The following is a 17,832-nucleotide window of genomic DNA, read 5'->3' as shown; positions in this document are numbered from 1 at the left end:
AAATTATAAAATTATGTTTAGATGAATTTGATGGCATGTTTTATTATTTACTTGAAACATATTATGCCCTACATTGAAATCCCAGATATTTTCCATATTCGATATCAACATAATTCTCAATATTATAAAACGAATAGTACTGGAAATATCTCGTCGACCATCAAAATCCCGTGACAACTTTTTCTATTAGGGGGAGGGTGTTCGGTGATCTTTTTAAAAAGTAAAAAGTAAAAAAAAAAAGCTATTTCCGGCGTGACCTTAGAGCGTATACTTTACTACTTAGGGCGGACAACAATCGTGATGGTGTTAGCCAGGCTTGAGGACTGCCTCTGCTAAATTGAAACCAGCCCCTTCTTTTCAACAATCACAATACCATGGTCCTGGGGTTGGGGGGGATGAAAAAAAAATTAAAAGGTTGGAGAGGGATATCGAGCGGTTCTGATTGGTCATAGTGTAAAAGGACACTTCTTCAGCTACTCTATTAAAGGAATAAAGGAGACCTATAAACGATGGCCTGTCCAGGCAATGGAGTCTCTCCCATTTTTTTCCTCTAGTATCCATTTCTGTAACATAACTTCCTGGAGAGGGTTATAGTAATCGTGAATAGTTGTAAACTGGTGCATGACTTAGCTTAAACTCATAAAATCTAAGAACTGACAGAAGAACAATTCTGAATCATTAAAACATCGTTGGTTGGATATACTTGCTATATTCACCGGGTGAAAAATCTGATGCTGTGCGCGCATCATTTTGTACTTACTACCCTGGAAGGCAAAAATTAAATCGATAAATTCATATTTTAAAGTTTCTCGAGGTGCGAATAGTGAATAGCTGCTTTGTTCCTTTCAAGAATACGACAGTTTAACAAAACCGTATATGTATGAATAACATTGGGAGAGATCAGACGCGCTGAATTATCTCCTATTTTTCACTCTCTATACTGCTGTTTATTTCTCCATTTTTCTCCTTTTGTTAATTATCGAATTCTTTCCTAGTTTAGGTTTACAAATTTTCAATTACTGTAACATCTCAAAATGATTAATTATTCCAATCTAAATTTTTAGATATTTTAGTCGAATTTATTTTGAAAATTCGATATTTAACTACTGTTAAATTATTTCAATAAGTATGTTACATAGATGATATTAAAGATTATGTAATACTTTACATCGATATTCTAAAAATAGTTTGAGGTTTTGTTGAGAAAGTCAGCAGAAAAAGGTGCTGTAACACCCCAGACATGCATCTGTCTTAAATATATTATACCATTCTTGTACGTCTTTTCGTTTTTGGGCTATGCTATTCGTTTTTTGCACGGACGTGCAAAAATTAGCTATAGTTGAAACTAATAGCTAATATTGCTATTGATAGAACCCTTATTCATGAATGAACCATTGATAAATAAATATCGTTTTCATGGCAATTTTTGCTACTAGTTTCAACTATCTAGTAACTCAAAAAACAATATGATTTTAATTCTTAAAAAAATAAGAAAGATTCAACGTACCATTTATGAGACATCTTCTCTTAAAACCATCGTTTTGTAAAATAACTATATGATGTTCTCTAACATGAATAACTTATTCAAAACCAATAAAGCTACTTTCGCATCAAAGGTTTGCAGCGTTCAATTTAACCTTGCATACAGTTGCATGGTGCATACGATACAATTTAATTGGTGGCATTGAAAAATATGTAAAATGCAATTTTAGAGGTGAAACGAAAAACCTATGTAATTGGTATTCAATAACGAATTTTTGTTTTCCTATTTATTTGTTTTAATTTATAAACTGTTTTTTAAAAATATTTTTCTTTTTAATTTCTTTAAAGAAAAAATTGCTGATGATTTAGGAAATTCAAATAACCGATAATTGATCATCTCGAAGTATTTAATGTTTTGAGGAAACACTTTAATGCTATTTAGAACAAATATAAAATTTTAAATTCATTACAGTTATTATGTTCTCTTTAACCGTTGCTTAAACTTAAAACATACATAAATTATCAGAGAACGCTATTTAGAATGCTCGTGGATTTTTATAGGCTTGTTTCAACACCGTTTATAGATGCCGTAAAAATCCTAATCACTGGTTATATTTTCAGAGAAGATAAGTTGTATTGCTGTGAGAACTGCAGGAGAGGCGTTGCCACCAATTAGGGTCCATTCAGAGCGGACGACTTCCTAACAGTGATGCAAATCCGTCCGCCCGGAGTATTCCTCAGGCACACCTTAATTTACATCGGATATAAGTCCCTACTGGAGGGCGTAACCTGGAAAAAGCTCTTTAAAGACATAAATCAGGAATCAGTTTTTTAAATTAGTCCTTGATTAGGAAGGCAGTGGCCCGGGAACGAGGAGGGGGGGAGATTGCCCCACAATAGGATTCAATTAACCCCCCTTTGGAGGGGGGAAACCCCCTCTTCTCTTCTAACTTCCGTCTGGTCTCCTGGACCTCAGCCTTTTTCCGTTTCGGATTTTATAGAATGTTGAGCCTTTTTGATAATGCACATAAACTTTAATATGGTACGGAATATTTTGATCCGTTTTATTTACTTTTTTATACCTAAGTATTTATTTACTTTTTTCCATTTTATGTAAGTGGTTGAATCTGAGGTTTTAATTAGATGTTTACTTCATGGTAGTCAGATGGTAACTACCATAACTGGTTTATACTAGTCAAATGGTAACTTCATGTTATGGGGTTGTATAGGTATCACTAAGAAGATAAATGAACGAATAGCATAAAGAAAAAGCAGTCAAAATGAATCAATAGGTTTTGTTTCCCAGTACAATTATACAGACCAGACCACATCCTTTGCAAATATAAAACATGAAACTAACAGGATTTAAATGCTAAATTTTAATCAGCGTATACAGGGAATATATTAAAAGTTCATGCAGGAATCAAAGAGAAAATTATTTAAAAAAGCTGAAACGTATTAAATTTCATGTTTGCTGAAAATGGAGGGGGGGGGCTGGATAGGCTTTAGTAAGTTGGGAATCTCGATTATCTTGTGTAAAAAAATACTGATGATGAGTTGAAAATACATATCCATTTCGCTCATATTTTCCTCTTAAATGGATGCTTACAGGACTCTATTTTATAATAAAGCTAATATTTTATTATATTTATATTTTATAATAAAGTATTAGTTCTTAAGTGCAAGGATGCAAATTACGAAGTACAAGTACTGGTGCTTTTTATTTCTTGATGGGGATGATTATTAGAGATATTACAGGAGTAAAAAGTTATTAATCGGCATTGTAAAAGTCAGTGTCACTATACCAATTACAAACTACAAGACCAATAGTTGGTACTTCAGTGTCACAATGATCACTCCAAATGTAGCAGGGGCTATTCTGCCCATCTATAATGTGAAGTAAGGCAGCCTATATTTGTTTACTATTTCATTTAATATTAATTCTATTGCTTACAAATTTTGTAACATCACTATTTCCTAGCTTATCAACTAAAAAAATGATAACAATAAAATTTAAAAAATAATTTTTGTGCATATGTTGGTTGGCAGTAGTTCAACAAAACTGAAAAAAAAAAAGTTTATATTAGATATTTAACTCTTCAAAATAGGATATTTAAAACTAATTAATAAAGAATGTTGAAGCTAACCATACCAATGCCATCTAGATCGGAAGGTATATTATACAAACGATGGTTTGACCGAGCAGCTGGTGATCTGAAAAGACAGGATTTGGCATGTACTGACAGGGATGCTGAGGGTCCCGGTTACAATGAAGGATTGCCTCAGGGCGAACTGTTGGTACCATCTGCCATCTCGGCAAACACTTCTCAGTACACCGTTTTTTTTTTTTTTTTGTTAAAGGATTATAAAATCTCATCCGCAAATAGTTCTTTGAGTTAAGCTGATCGCCACATGTTACACGCCTGGAGGGGCTTCGAAGGGTAGGAAGTTGAAGATTAGCTATTATGCCCTTCAGATAAAATAGCTCAGCAATTTCGAGATTGGATAGTAATTTTAATGCTATGTTGCCTTATAAAAAAGCAAAAGATATTAATATAAAATGCTTTATAAATAACATAATACGATTCCTTCAAGGGGTCATAAACGTTTCTTTACTAGATTGTATCATAAAGTGACGGGATAAATTCCCATTTCAGGGTATAAGGGGATGCCAGAATATTAAAAACACACTCGTAATTTATATAGCCAGCATTATTTTTTTTTATTAATTATTAGGCGAAGAAATTATTCCAAAGATATAATTTCACCATTTTTTCTTTTTTTTTTTGTGATTGGGAGTGTAGAATGTTGATTCGCACTTTTTTCTGAGGGCAAATAACTAATTGAGCCAAAAAAAAAAAAAAAGAAATGAGAGTATCAAGGAACAAAAAATATACTAAAATCCATTTTGAAAATCACGCATTTTTTCGTTTAAATTTAATTTAATCTGGTTTTACTTTTTAAGTAAGGCTTGAGTATGATAAGGGAACATATACTAGAATTATGCTTATTTTAGGGATTTCCACTTCCCCCATTTTAGATGTATCAAAATATTTTAAAAACATATAAATTCTTTCTTCTATGTTGTGTGATTAGTGAAAAAAGTTTAAACTCTGGCTTCATCTGTCCCTTTACTTATATGGGGTATATATTTCTTTATTTTTTTTTTGAATAGACATAAAGCGCGTTTCTCAAACCACGATTATCAAGCGGTTAATGTCCACTAGTTTCCTATTAAAAGATAATTTACTCTTACAAACCAGGTTCCTCTAGCGTATGGTCACATCTTCCCAAAAATGTATATTATATATGTTCGTCATATTTTCATAACATAAGCTGTAAACCTTTTCAGATAGACATCAAATAGAAAAAACCCAATAAAATTCAATATTAATATATTATGACATTGAAAAAAAAGCAATATCTAATGAAATTCTAAAAGTATTTTACGTTAAGAAAAAAATAAAAATATTTTACTATTATCTTTTTTTTACTTACTTTGCTAGATGAATACATAGAATTTCCTCAAATATTTTTGTAAGTGAAGGCCCGAAGTAAATAAGGGTAGGTATTTTCCTTACTTGTTAATAAATAAATATGTTATGGGTGATTTGTGCCATGAGAAATATTCTTTTGAGAAATCTTAATTTTTTATAAAAAGTCACTTGAAAATACGAAAATCAGGGGCTGCATTTTTTTGATCCACCCTCGGAAAACCTCATGATTATTGGAAAGATCGGCCTTAGACTTAGACAGGAAATGACTAATTGACTCTTTGAAGTATTCTTTTCAATTTAATTAACTAATTAATGAGAAAAGGAAAAAAAAGGTTCTAGATAAAGTAAGATGTAGCAATAACATTTTTTTTTTTTAATTGATAAGCTATAATAGGGCTTGAATAACTATCCGAACATCAAATTGCCTGAACACATCTTTCCAATCATAGCTTGAAAAACATCCAAGAATATTCGGCACATGTAAAAGATGTCGCCACTAGGAGCAAATTAAATCGAATTGATTATAAAAGGCTTCAATAAATACAACCTACTCCTATTTAATGACTAACGTTCTGCCATCCTCCCTCGCCGGGCCGTGGGTTAATTAATGACTCAATCTCAGAAATCAGTTGCACGACACGCCTTAGTTCACAAAAAAGAAGAGGACAAAACCAATTAAGAAACAATCCTTTTTTTAATTACCATATGAAACAGCAATAGATTGAGTGAAGAATTAAAAAAAAAAATCATGTTGAAAAAGAATTGGAGAGGGAGAGAGGATGTAAACGGAGGATTTGCATATGACTTAGCGCGTAATAACGCCTCAATGACCTGCCGATTGGTCTGCATTCCCACGACACCTACCACGCACCAATCAACAGGCTATACCTCATTACGGAATCGGCGCTATTTACATATCCTCCGGCAGCTTGGCTACCCCACTTATGATGGTATTCAACAATTTGTAACACAGATAGCGAATATCATCTCTACGAGAAAATTATATATACACAAAATATATATAAACCGTCGTGAAAGTAATGAAGGTAAAGAGGAAATGGAAATACAACATTATGCATTTAGTTGGTAAGGATAATATTAAATATAAGAAGGGTACCCATAATATAAAAACTTCAATAGAAATATTCATTCTGAACCAACGTAAATGTTTTTCTATTAAAAAAAGTGGCAATAATTAACGCTATCTAGCGGTTCCTAGAGTAGCTTGCTTCCTTAGCGACCTCTATCGGTAGGTAGGAGTAGAGAAGGACAAGACCGCCATCTGCATCCTTAGTATTACTTCAGGTTTTAAATTGAAAATGTATACCATTCATAATAAGAGAATAGATCTAGAAGCCGTCCTCCGACGAGGGGAAAAGGAGATGAACCAACCTTTCTGAAAAGTGTTTCTTCCTTTTTTTTTCACAAGACCGCCTAACTTCAAGATACCTTGCTATCATTATAATTATCATAAAGAAAATGGACCTAATTAATCTAAATTCATAAACATATTCAACTCAAATGGTTTACTTTAGCAATCCCATAAACCTATTTAATAATAATAGTAATAATCATAATAATAATTATAATAGTCTTTATTTATATACATATATACATTTATAATAGCATTATTTATATTTATATTTACGTCTACCTTTTCTTTATTGTACAAGTATATGGACCTTCCTTTTTTAAGGAGTAGTAAAGTCTTTAACGGGAAGTATCCCTACTTTGGATTCTCAGAGAGTTCGCTTGTCTTCATCTTACAGTATTTATATACATTATACATGCAACTCCTAGATGATGACGACCAAAGACGGTATTTTATCAGTTGCAATGTGATCAAAATATTACTATTATTTTTTTTTTTAGGGAAATTAACAATTTTCAATATAAATGGCAAGGATCGTTATCTCAAACTGAAACCTAGTAAGACAGCTGTTCCTGACAGATGTTCAACGTAATACTATACTCACCTGTGTCCCAAAATAATTAACTGCCTGCGGTATCTGATTGCAGGTAAACTGGCCGAGATTAGCATAGCCATCAAGCGGTGGCTAAAGCGCTCCAATTATCAGTGAAAAAATAATTAACGGGATCGAGAACCCTTTAAATTACTCCCGTTTTCTTTCAGGTAGAGTTAGGCGCCTTTGCAGTCAGCTGGTATCGGACCATTTAGCGAAAATAGATTCTTGGTAAGGAGGTGCAAACTCGAAGCATACAACTGTAATGAGACTTTTAAACATGAGATGAAATTAAAACCATGAAGAACTATATTATTTTCTCCTTCCAGAAGAACAAGCGTCCTCTCCCTAAAGCCTATAGCATAGTATATCTGGGTGTCACACATGACAGACACCTGACGCTAGTTCGCCACTGCCATTAGAAGGTCAAGCAGGTCAGGACCAAGTCTTACAGGGTAAAGCACCTGCTAACTTCTCCTAATCCCTTTCATTCCGCCTCAATTTAATGATCTATAAAAGTGTGCTTTACGGAGCACCTATGCTGACCAACATAGCACCTTCAACGGCCAAGAGGCTCCAACAGTTTCAGAGCGGTAACTGAGACCTATTGTACGATATCCTTCACTTCAAAGAGCAAAGACGGACCACACACGTACGACATTCGAACTACCGAAGGTGACAGAATTGATACATAGGAGACACATCAAATTTTTGACAGCCTTTAGTACTGCACGAACCCACTATTTAGGACACTGACACCGACAGGACGGCCACAGAGGTGGCAGACACAAACAAACAGACTCAGACTCTAGAGAGTGTAAGTATATAAATTATTTGAATCAACATACCTGGTGAGCCCCATCAACAACAGACAAACACAAAATACAGACTACCCCATCCCAAATAATCAGATTTCCTTAGCCCCTTTTTAAAATGGGTTACCAGAATGCAGAAAAAGAGGCTGCCTTCAACCCATTTTTAATCATGACTTCCGGACCCATGTGGCTTAGAAGAAGAAAAAAATCATTGAGAAAATTAATATATTTGCTCCCTTCCTACCGAGAGTAGGGAAGTTTTATATTGATACAAGATTTAAAAAAAAAAAAATTCAAATTTTAATCAAATTTGTGTACGGGAATAATTGGTCGAACCGTTTATCCGATTTTCTGGGATTGTTTGTGTAGATTCCAATATAGATTTTATCAAATTCCATTCACTGTTTTCCTTACAAATGGTTAAACGTGTTTGGTTGGGACAAATATATTTCGAAAATGACTAGTAAGATTTGGCCCAAATGTTGAGGAGCCTCGATAATTAGTGTTAGCATGGTCTATTATAAAAATTAGCGAATTTTATTTCATGCTTTCACTAATAAATGTATTGTTCTTGTCACAGTTATACATCGTATATACATATACCAATTATATAGCTCCATGAAGGAGAGGAGTAATTATCATAATAAAATTTTATAAAAAAACCTTTTTTTTTTTTTTAATTTCAATCATCCAAGTTATCGATTGCCGCTGCGGTTGCCCCGTCATCACTGACTTTAATCAAGGATATTGATAGGCTCCCGACGCAATATTCTAGATGCATGAACAACTAAACAGCTGGATAACCGAATTGTTTTAGAATAATAAATAAGTTCCATTAACTGAATAGCTTTATTATTTAAAGGTCCATTAGTGGAAATGATTAATTAATTTTCGATTCGGGGCCAACATTTAATTGAATTGGAGCCTTTCCTACTTTGTGCCTCCTATCTTACTCCGAAAAGAGCGCTATTCAAATGCTTCTTACCAATTGAAATTATCTTTATTGTTTATTTCTAAAGAATAAAAGTTTATCGAATCTTTTTTTAGGATTGATGTGAGTTTGTGATTTCTATAACAAACTTATTGAGAAAAAAATCATAAATCCTGGAAATAATAAATATTTTATTTTATTATGCCTGTTTTATTTCAAAAGCCAGTATTGGTCATTAAAAAAAACAAACAATAATTAGTGTTGCTTTTTTTTAAAAAAAGGCATTTTATCCTTTTTTTAACTTGAAGGGTATTGATATAGGTTTTTGATTTTAGTCTTTCAGTAAAATGTTTTACAAAAATTTTCGCAGTGTCAAAACTCAATTTATCCATATTTTCGGGAGAACAAGGTTCGGTTTCACCAATAGCGTTCCAGAAACTCAAAAGAAGGCTTTGAAAACAAAAACCCTATTTTTTTAACCATGTTTCTTTTATTTTAAACCCATTTTTTGAAGGAAATGGAGGATTAATTTTTATTTAGTGGAATGGTTTCTGTTGAATTTTATATTTTCCTCTAAGTGAACATGCCTAATAATTAATATCAGCTTAGGTAAAGAATAGAATAGTAAGTAATTCCACCATATCTTCATCTCAGAAAAATAGATTGGAGATATCGATGATTCGAAAATTAATGAAAAATGGAATTTGTGAAAGATTAAGAAACATTTACCTACAAAAATGTACATCTACAATTTTCAAAAATGGTTTAAAATCTTAAGAAAACCACATTATTTATCGATTTTCTCCTTTCTTGTTAACAGGAATTTTTTGAGATATATTGCCTCCAGTACTAGGTATTCTTTAGGAGAAAACGAATATATGGAGATAATAATTAATAATACGAATTTCCTGATTCACAATTTCATAATTTGGTAAAAAATAAAGAAAAACCTGTGTACATATTTATTTAATTAATAAATATATAAACTCTTACATCTATAAACATGGATATATTTAATAATTGGCGCTGAGAAGTCAATGGACCTAAACATTATTTATTCTTGACACATTTACTACAATTACTGGGCTAATTCATGGGACTTTCAACTACCAATTATTTCCATTCCCTAAGCGACTAAGCAGAGCTGACTCATTAAGTGAAAAGCTCCTAAAGAGGCAACAATGCCTACTTAGCTCTAATTTAAGGCCGATATTAAGGGAGTACGAACATGGAAATGACCAAGAATGGACAACAATTATTCGAAAGGGGCATAATATAAGAAACAGGTAATTACAAGAGCTAAGCAATTGAATGATTTACTAAAAACTAGTCCTACATCTGTGAGCCCTGATTGACTCCAGCACTAATGAGTTTCTCCCTTAATGAGTTCCCGTTTATAATCGGCGTGGCTCCGGGTGCTTTCGAATGGGAGCGCTCGTTTACAGGCTCCTCCGCTTGAGAGCAAAGAAAAAAATGAGTAGCTTCACGTAGAAAGAATTATTCGAGACAGGATGTTGAATCACACAAGCCTAGAAATCCACTCCTAAACACTATAATCTACTTTTATAAAATCTAAAGTAAATAAGGTTTGGAAGAAGTTAACCAATCCAGTGGTTCCTAAATTATTTTTGCTCTGGCACCATTTTTCGAGTTTAGCCTCATTAAACATTTACGCGGGGCTCTTTTTGGGCAAAATCAAATTTCGCAGCACCCTCGTTGAGCTAAAAAAATACAAAATAGTGGTTGAATATGTAGGAAAATAAGAAATTCCCATACAAAGTAAAAGGTGAAATGCACTGCATATTTGCTATTTTAATTTTAATTTTCAGTAAGTGGCATCCGCTTGCGGGACGCCTGGCATACGCTTGCGGCATTCCACGGTGCCACGACACCTACTTTGGGAACTGCTGAACTATTCTAAAAGGATTGAACAGAAAACTATAAGTAAAAAAAAGCATCATAATATTAAAAAAGTAAAAATATTTTTGGTAAATAACCTACTAGTGCTGCATTGACCCTGAATGGCTATACCTATGTCTGAATCATTAGGAGTTTGATAAATATTGGATGTTTTATGAAGTTAAATTATCTTTTATTTTGGAGGATTTCCATAATAAACTGTGGGTATTTGTAACCTTAGTTTATATTTGACAACTTCTCACTCCAAAATGTGGCTTAATATCGGTACTCTATTTTAAAGAAACACTATACTGCAGTTCTCCCGTCCTCAGTACTTTTTATCTTGGAATATTTACACCAATAGACTTTACCAGTATGCCAATCGATGGATATTGGAAATTAATAAAATTTAAAAAAATGATGTTAATTTTTAGAAAACCACTACGTAGAAGAATGCCTCAGCTATAGCAATAAGTACTTAAGTTTTTTTTTCAAATGTTCATCAAGAGGTCAAAGTAACTGGTTTTCTATTTCCTCAATGTTGAAAACAGGTCTTTCGGAAAGAGACAAGTCAGAATGAGACGGCTACTTTTAAATTTCGTTTATATTACCAACTAGTTCTCCGATGACTTTTCCATTATTACTAATTACCAAAGGTGTGTTTAAAAAGTTATTTTCTGTCAAGAGGGTCTGAAACCTTTTACAAAAAATAACAAATGACGGTTTGGTTTTCATTACGGCAAAACACCACCGTGACTTACATTTCAAAGAGAAAAATTTGTAAGTTGACTAGTATGAATTCTTTAAATTCTAAGGAAAAGAGAAAAACATTCTAAATAAGGAAACACTATTAGGAAGTTTAATCGATTTTTTTTTTAAATTATTTTAAGTGAAGGAAAATTTCTCATAAAGATATTGACCGGAATATGGAAGATGGGTGGCCGTAGGTTACCCGGAACAGGAAACATTACCTCCCCCCCCCCAGTCACATTATTAAAATCTATTTACATATATACAACCCCTTAAAGTATTTATTACAGTTTATTTTATTTATTTTTTTCTACTTTCTATCTGTTTCAACTAAAAGAACAAACCAACACAATAAACTTTCTGATTCAATTACTTTTTTTTATATTTTTTTATAGTCTCCTTAGTTGACTCCCAAATGTAAAAAAAAAAGTTTTTAGGAAAAAGTGACTTGGAACATTTTTTCATCTGAACATGGAAATATGAGCAGATTTTAATTCTAAATATAATTTGATATGAGTGATCAACGATTTTGTGATTAAAGTCATTGTTTTTATCCTTATTCTTAAAATACTCCCAGAATCATCTATTAATTTGAAAATTATAAATATATATATTTTTTACTTCACCAGATGTTAATTTGCATAATTATGATAGTAATATTTTTCAAGGATTAGAATTTTATGAGAAGCAAAATGGGGAGGGGGGCAGATTGGAACGGCTTTCTTGAATTCAGCGCTACTTATACACAGTTACCCCTACCTCCGATTCATTCGAACCCTATTAATTCTTAGTGCGTGCCAGGAGGAGCATAGCATCCCTTCGCTCTTGGAACACCCCGGGGGAGGCGGCACGAAATTGAAAAAGATTAAATCCGTAAAAAATTTAAAGAAAGCAGAAAATGTTGAAAGTAAAAATTGCTTTTGTTCCATTAGCGGGTTATAAAGGTGATAAACCCGGAGCCGCAATCAGAGGAGGGAGTTTGCCCCTCTTCTCGTTACAAATTCTATTTATGTTGCTCCTCGGCCCCACTCCGGAGGGGTGGAAAGGAATTAAAACCCCTACCAATTTACCGGACCCCTTCCAACAATACAGGCTCTGGTCCCTTAACAGAGAAAAATAATTGCCTTCATTGTATTATATAAATTGAGTTTGGGAACAATCATAGGGCACCCTCGTTCTAGAGGCCTCCTACTCCATCTAAGCTGAAACTAATTTCAATACTGAATTATGACAATGTTTGCTCTCATTCCGGCTGACGCACTATGGCGGCATTGGATTCATTATGCATTTGGATAAATGCAGAGGAGCATTATAGTGGCCATTCCCAGGCAGTACTTGGGGAAGGGGGTGGAAGGGGGATAACAAGCCAAATGTTAGCTCCCTTATAATTAATATTGATCCGCCTAGCTCCAGATTAGGACTCGTCCTCAACAGTGACGATACCCTCAACTGTCTGGGTATCTCTCCTCCAGGTCATTCTGCCCTTATCTGAATCGGATTTCTTACTTCCTGTTCGATATATGATGGAAGGATCGAATACATTAATTTATTTTACATTATCGACACCCACGTCCACACCTTACTAATCTTATTTTTTAATTAATACCATTACTAAGTGCCTGAAAGAACCCTTTCTGTCCGAAGAGATATTATGTTAAAAAATATAGCCTTTTATTATGATGGAGGATTCTTAGTGAAGCTGTCATTGTAATCAGGTGACATCATATTCGATTTGAACAACTTAATATTTAAATATATCTTAAATCATTAAATACAGTTCATCTAGATAGAATTTGTATCAGCTCAAAACTTAATTTTGTTGATCGTTCATTCATATTCTACAGATAATGCAAGAATCTGTTGCATTTTAGAAAATTGTCTGTGTCATAATAGTCATTTTAAAAATTTACTAATTTAAAAATATATGGAGAAACGGACTAAGACCGATTAATTTTATCTTTTAAATATCTATTTAATCTACCAAAGTCTACCACACTAATCGCCCAAACATTGATTACGTAACAGATAACACAATGATATAATACACAGACAATAAAAAAAAAACATGAAAAGTCTACAGCTTAGTGATATCAGTTTTGATTCCAAGCATCAAAAAATTACCTGATCAATAATTATATTAAATGTTACTTTTTTATTTAATTACATTATTATTTAGTTATTTAAAGTAGTTATTTTACATAGTTATTAAAAAATTGTTTTAATAATTTTATATTATTAATTAATTCTTCATTTTATAATGAATAATTTTAAAAATAGATTTATAAATTAAATCAAAATTTAAAAGATACAGTAGTTTAAGATAACTTTGGTCCACAAAAAATTTTGTATTAATATTTTTATTATCAGTTTTGTTTTATTGCAAGATACTGTTTCTCATTTATTTTTACGTTAAGTAAACTTCTATTCTCGAAAGCAAGGAGATCCTGAAGGTAGAGGTTTGTTTTTGCTTGTAACTCTTAAACTAGTTTTCCCTTGGAATGGTCAGTGGTGATAGAAGTTGGATTTAGGGATCAGTTCGATATTAGAACGGATCAGGACTTAGTATTTTGTAGGGAACAAATTGAATGAAGGTTGTATGTAATAGTAAAATTTAGAACATTAAAAGTTATAACTATAAATAGCATAAACAATAATTAAATTGAATTTGTCGGTTTAAATAATTATTTGAGCAATACTATTTAATATTAGTTGCAAAGAAAAGAAATAGAATGTCTTAAAACAAACAGTGATTTGTTAAAATAAAAGTAGTTTAAGAATAAGAATATCTGTGATTATGTTGCTATGAATTGTCCATAAGGAAACATTTCGAGCATTCATTAAAAAAAAAAAAAAAAACTAAATGTAACTCTAAATAGCATAAATAAATAGCATCTGTAAAAACAGAAATATTATTATAAGGTACGATTTACATAGACAATTTTTCGAAATTTATAAAAACTACATTAGCTTGCACGATTTCAAGATTGTTTAAAACTTTAAACATTTAGCATTAAATTATTATAAAAAAATACTCTATTCTGTATTAAAAAAAAAAACATAATCAATATGATAAAATCTACGTGGTTTCAATGTTTTATTTCAAACTTTGGTGTGACAGTTTCAATAAGAGCTTATTTGTGTTTAAAAAATTTTTAATGGATATTATTGGCGTTGAACTAAAGTGGCGTATCTGCAAATATTGCCACCTTAGTTGTATTTATACTTGGTTTTCTACACTCATCGTCGTGGCAAAAAGACTACTGAATTACTGACGAATTAACTTAGGTATAACAAACTTAAAAATTAGCTGCTGCCTTAAATCTGTGAAAATAACTGAAACATTCTCTGAGAAATTTTCAGATGAGCCACTTTCTCTCATTGCTCCGGTATCGTAAAATACAATCTTTTTTGACTATCAGATACATCTCTGAAGGTAAAGAGTATTAAGAGACGAAAATACGTTACGTGAACCAATCTTTTTTCGCTGAATGTAGATTATGATTATAAATAAACCGGGATGTGAAATTTTCTCTCGGACCCCGAAGTGTATCTATACTAAATGGTAATATAGCTCTTGGTAAGTGGGAGATAAGTGCGGCCCACAAACTGTCATGAGCAGGGAGGATCAAGCAAGAGATAACTTATACACGGACCTAACGAGATAGCTCTATCGTAATTAATAGTGTGTGATCAATACGATGAGGAATTGACCTGCATTGGACCGCTTTAATAATAATCTATTAAATGAGATCCCACTTCTCTCAGATTATCCTTTTACCATGGCTGCCAATCAATCCGAGTTTAATTAGTTGATCACCAAAGATTGATCACATCCGATATACCTCCTTTAGGAGAATTATATATATTGCATGGGAGGAGGAGGGGGAGTATCCGTTGGACCAATCTTAGCCGCTCTCCCTCCGATTCGGACCCAACTTCAATTAGAATTATAATGGCCATTCTTTAACGATTTGATCATCGGCTATTACAAATTGTGAAATCTAAATATTGGATCGCTTTCATTTTTAAATTAACTGTATTTCTTTATTTTGACTTTCGATATTCTATAAAATTCGCGCTAAATTTGTATTTATTATTAAAATAAAATATGAAACTCGAGTACCAATACAATATAATTATGATTTAAAGTTTACTAAAGACATACATTAACCAATTATATTGGTGGTCAAAAGATATACTTTCAAATTTAATTGTTTCAAGCAAAGAACGATTTAGAATTTTACAGCATATTTTAATTTCTTATATAATAATCCTCTTTTTTTTTTTTTTGTATCACTTATATTGCACACCTCTTCAGAAAATATAGTGATCATTATTAGATATTTTATTTATTTAATTTAAAAATGAAAAAATCATACTAACACTATTGTGGGGCTTGCCATCGATCGATTCAGCGGAAACAAAGGCATTTTTTGATTATAGGATATATTTCCGAATAATTTAATTATACAATAATTTGAATCCCACTTATTAAGAAAAAAATAATATTATGAAAAATGTCTACACATTTAACTCATTTTGAAGTAAATTATAACCTCGCTTAAGGATTAACCAGAAGTAAAATGAAAATAAATTAAGACGTTTTGCACATGACTTTACCTAGTTTAGTGGGTATTAAAAATTTAAAGATCTTCACTTTAATTAAATCTTAAATTAACAGACAATTTTATTTTAAATTGGTCTAATAAATATAACTCACTTTCGAGGTAAGAAAGAGACTCCCATCCCTTTATTGCAATAATATTAACAATAAATATAAATACATATAAACATAAACCGAGGGAGGAGGGGTTTCAATATGTGTTCTAAGCCATTACTGAATGGATGACTACTCATTTTCACTCATTGAGGAAGCCGGAATTCTCCAGGTTATTTGTACTCACTCAAGCGAAAAAGTATGTAAGAAGACGGCTACGATATTTAAACTAGGAGCGATTTTTAGCTAATATCTGAGTTAATTTACTTTTTCATTTTATACTCTCCCAATATGACAGCTCTCACGTTTAACCGGCGATGCCTTTGTACTTACTAGGACGGATAAACAGGATTATATTGTAATTGATCACACGTACCCTTGTATATGTAAGATATTTTTGTCATTACGCTATAATAATGAACTTTCTTAAGGAACTTAAGTCGTTGTTTGGTTTAATTATGAAATGTAATGCGAAATTATTTTATTTTTATATGAGGTTGAGCTAAATGGATGTTCAAATGCTATGTTGAAGTTATTCGATGAAAAAGGCGAATTCGACAAATCGAGTATTTTTTACTGGTGTAGTAATTGAAGCTGAATTGTTTAACAATTAAAAACTCAATCGGGAATGTACCAATTTCTCAAAAATATAAACATTCGGTATTATAGTGTTTCAACTATAAACAGTTTTCCAAACCTTAATACAAAATACACTCTTCAGAAAATTGCTGGATTTGCTCTTTTTCCACAACTTTCCTTATATTTGTCCAAAACGTGTATTATTTAAATAACTTTCAGACGAAGCAGTGTTAATGTGAATTATTTGTTGTTATTTCTTTTTATGGAAATAAAAGAGGCATAAAACTAGCGTACCATGTTAAATTGTTCATATAGATGATTACTGAAATAATCATTACCTTGCTCAGATATTTGCACTTGCTCTAGACCAGCTGTCATGACGATGCATCCACGAACACAAACTCACCAACTGGAGCACTTCCAATAGCGAACCGTACACCAAGAGCGCTCGGCACTGACTGAATCATTCGAACGAACTCTTTGTGTCCCCGCCACCCCTCCAAGTGGTAGGGACGGTTGGGGGCCACTTTTTTCCTAGTAGCATTAGCTAGTTGGGGTTTGACCAGGTGCCTGTTCACACCATCGTAGAGTTCCTAGGCAATAACCGTTTTATCAGACAGGTGAAGTGGACCGGTCTTGTCAATTTGTTTGACGTAGCCATATTTCATCTGACAAAAGGATGCTTCCACGGCGACAGCCATAGAGTCACCATAAAAACCTAAAGGGGTCTGGTTGGTTCGATTTCTTTTTAAAAGGTGAAAATAGGAATCCGTTACTAAGTTGTAATAAAAAACGAAATGCCTTGATGGCTATTTTTAAAAACGAGAGTAAATATGGAATAGTTTATAATACTCACTAAAAAACAAAATAATGTTAATGGGTTCCATGTATGAGACAGCATTTTATGACCGTTTATCTAATAATAAATTGACATTAAAACACTTTTCAATAATGTAATATTTTTTTTGCCAGATTCATTTTGGTGTTCTACTATAAATGAATAGCAATAATTCCTTAATTGTATATAGATTATTTGAGTTTTGTATTTTTTGAAGAAGAAAATTGGAAATCTGAAGTTGTGCTAATAAAAAATGCTTAAAGCCTTGAGGACTTTATTTTTAAAAACGAAAATAAATGTGGAATGATTTGAAATATATATACAAAAACTGTTTTAATTTCGTTAGAAAAATAATATACA

General features: G+C 32.3%; 1 protein-coding gene across 4 annotated transcripts in view; it reads right to left on the bottom strand.

Moving 5' to 3' along the window:
- Nucleotides 1–17,832, bottom strand: part of LOC106685939 (LIM domain only protein 3) — a 254,487-nt gene that overhangs the window by 125,632 nt on the left and 111,023 nt on the right. The window contains exon 1 of one of the 4 annotated variants that reach the window (XM_014428958.3): nucleotides 16,973–17,118. The exons of the other annotated variants lie outside the window; for them this stretch is intronic. Within the exon in view, the coding sequence (XP_014284444.1) occupies nucleotides 16,973–17,012 (40 nt within the window). The 5' untranslated portion in view covers nucleotides 17,013–17,118. Of the gene's footprint in view, nucleotides 1–16,972; nucleotides 17,119–17,832 lie in introns of those variants that run through there. 4 annotated transcript variants of the gene reach the window in all.

The sequence above is a fragment of the Halyomorpha halys genome, unplaced genomic scaffold, assembly GCF_000696795.3.
Source record: "Halyomorpha halys isolate HHAL.00 unplaced genomic scaffold, Hhal_1.1 Scaffold759.1, whole genome shotgun sequence".
NCBI lineage: Eukaryota > Metazoa > Arthropoda > Insecta > Hemiptera > Pentatomidae > Halyomorpha > Halyomorpha halys.
This window is presented reverse-complemented; position numbering and strand designations above follow the sequence as displayed.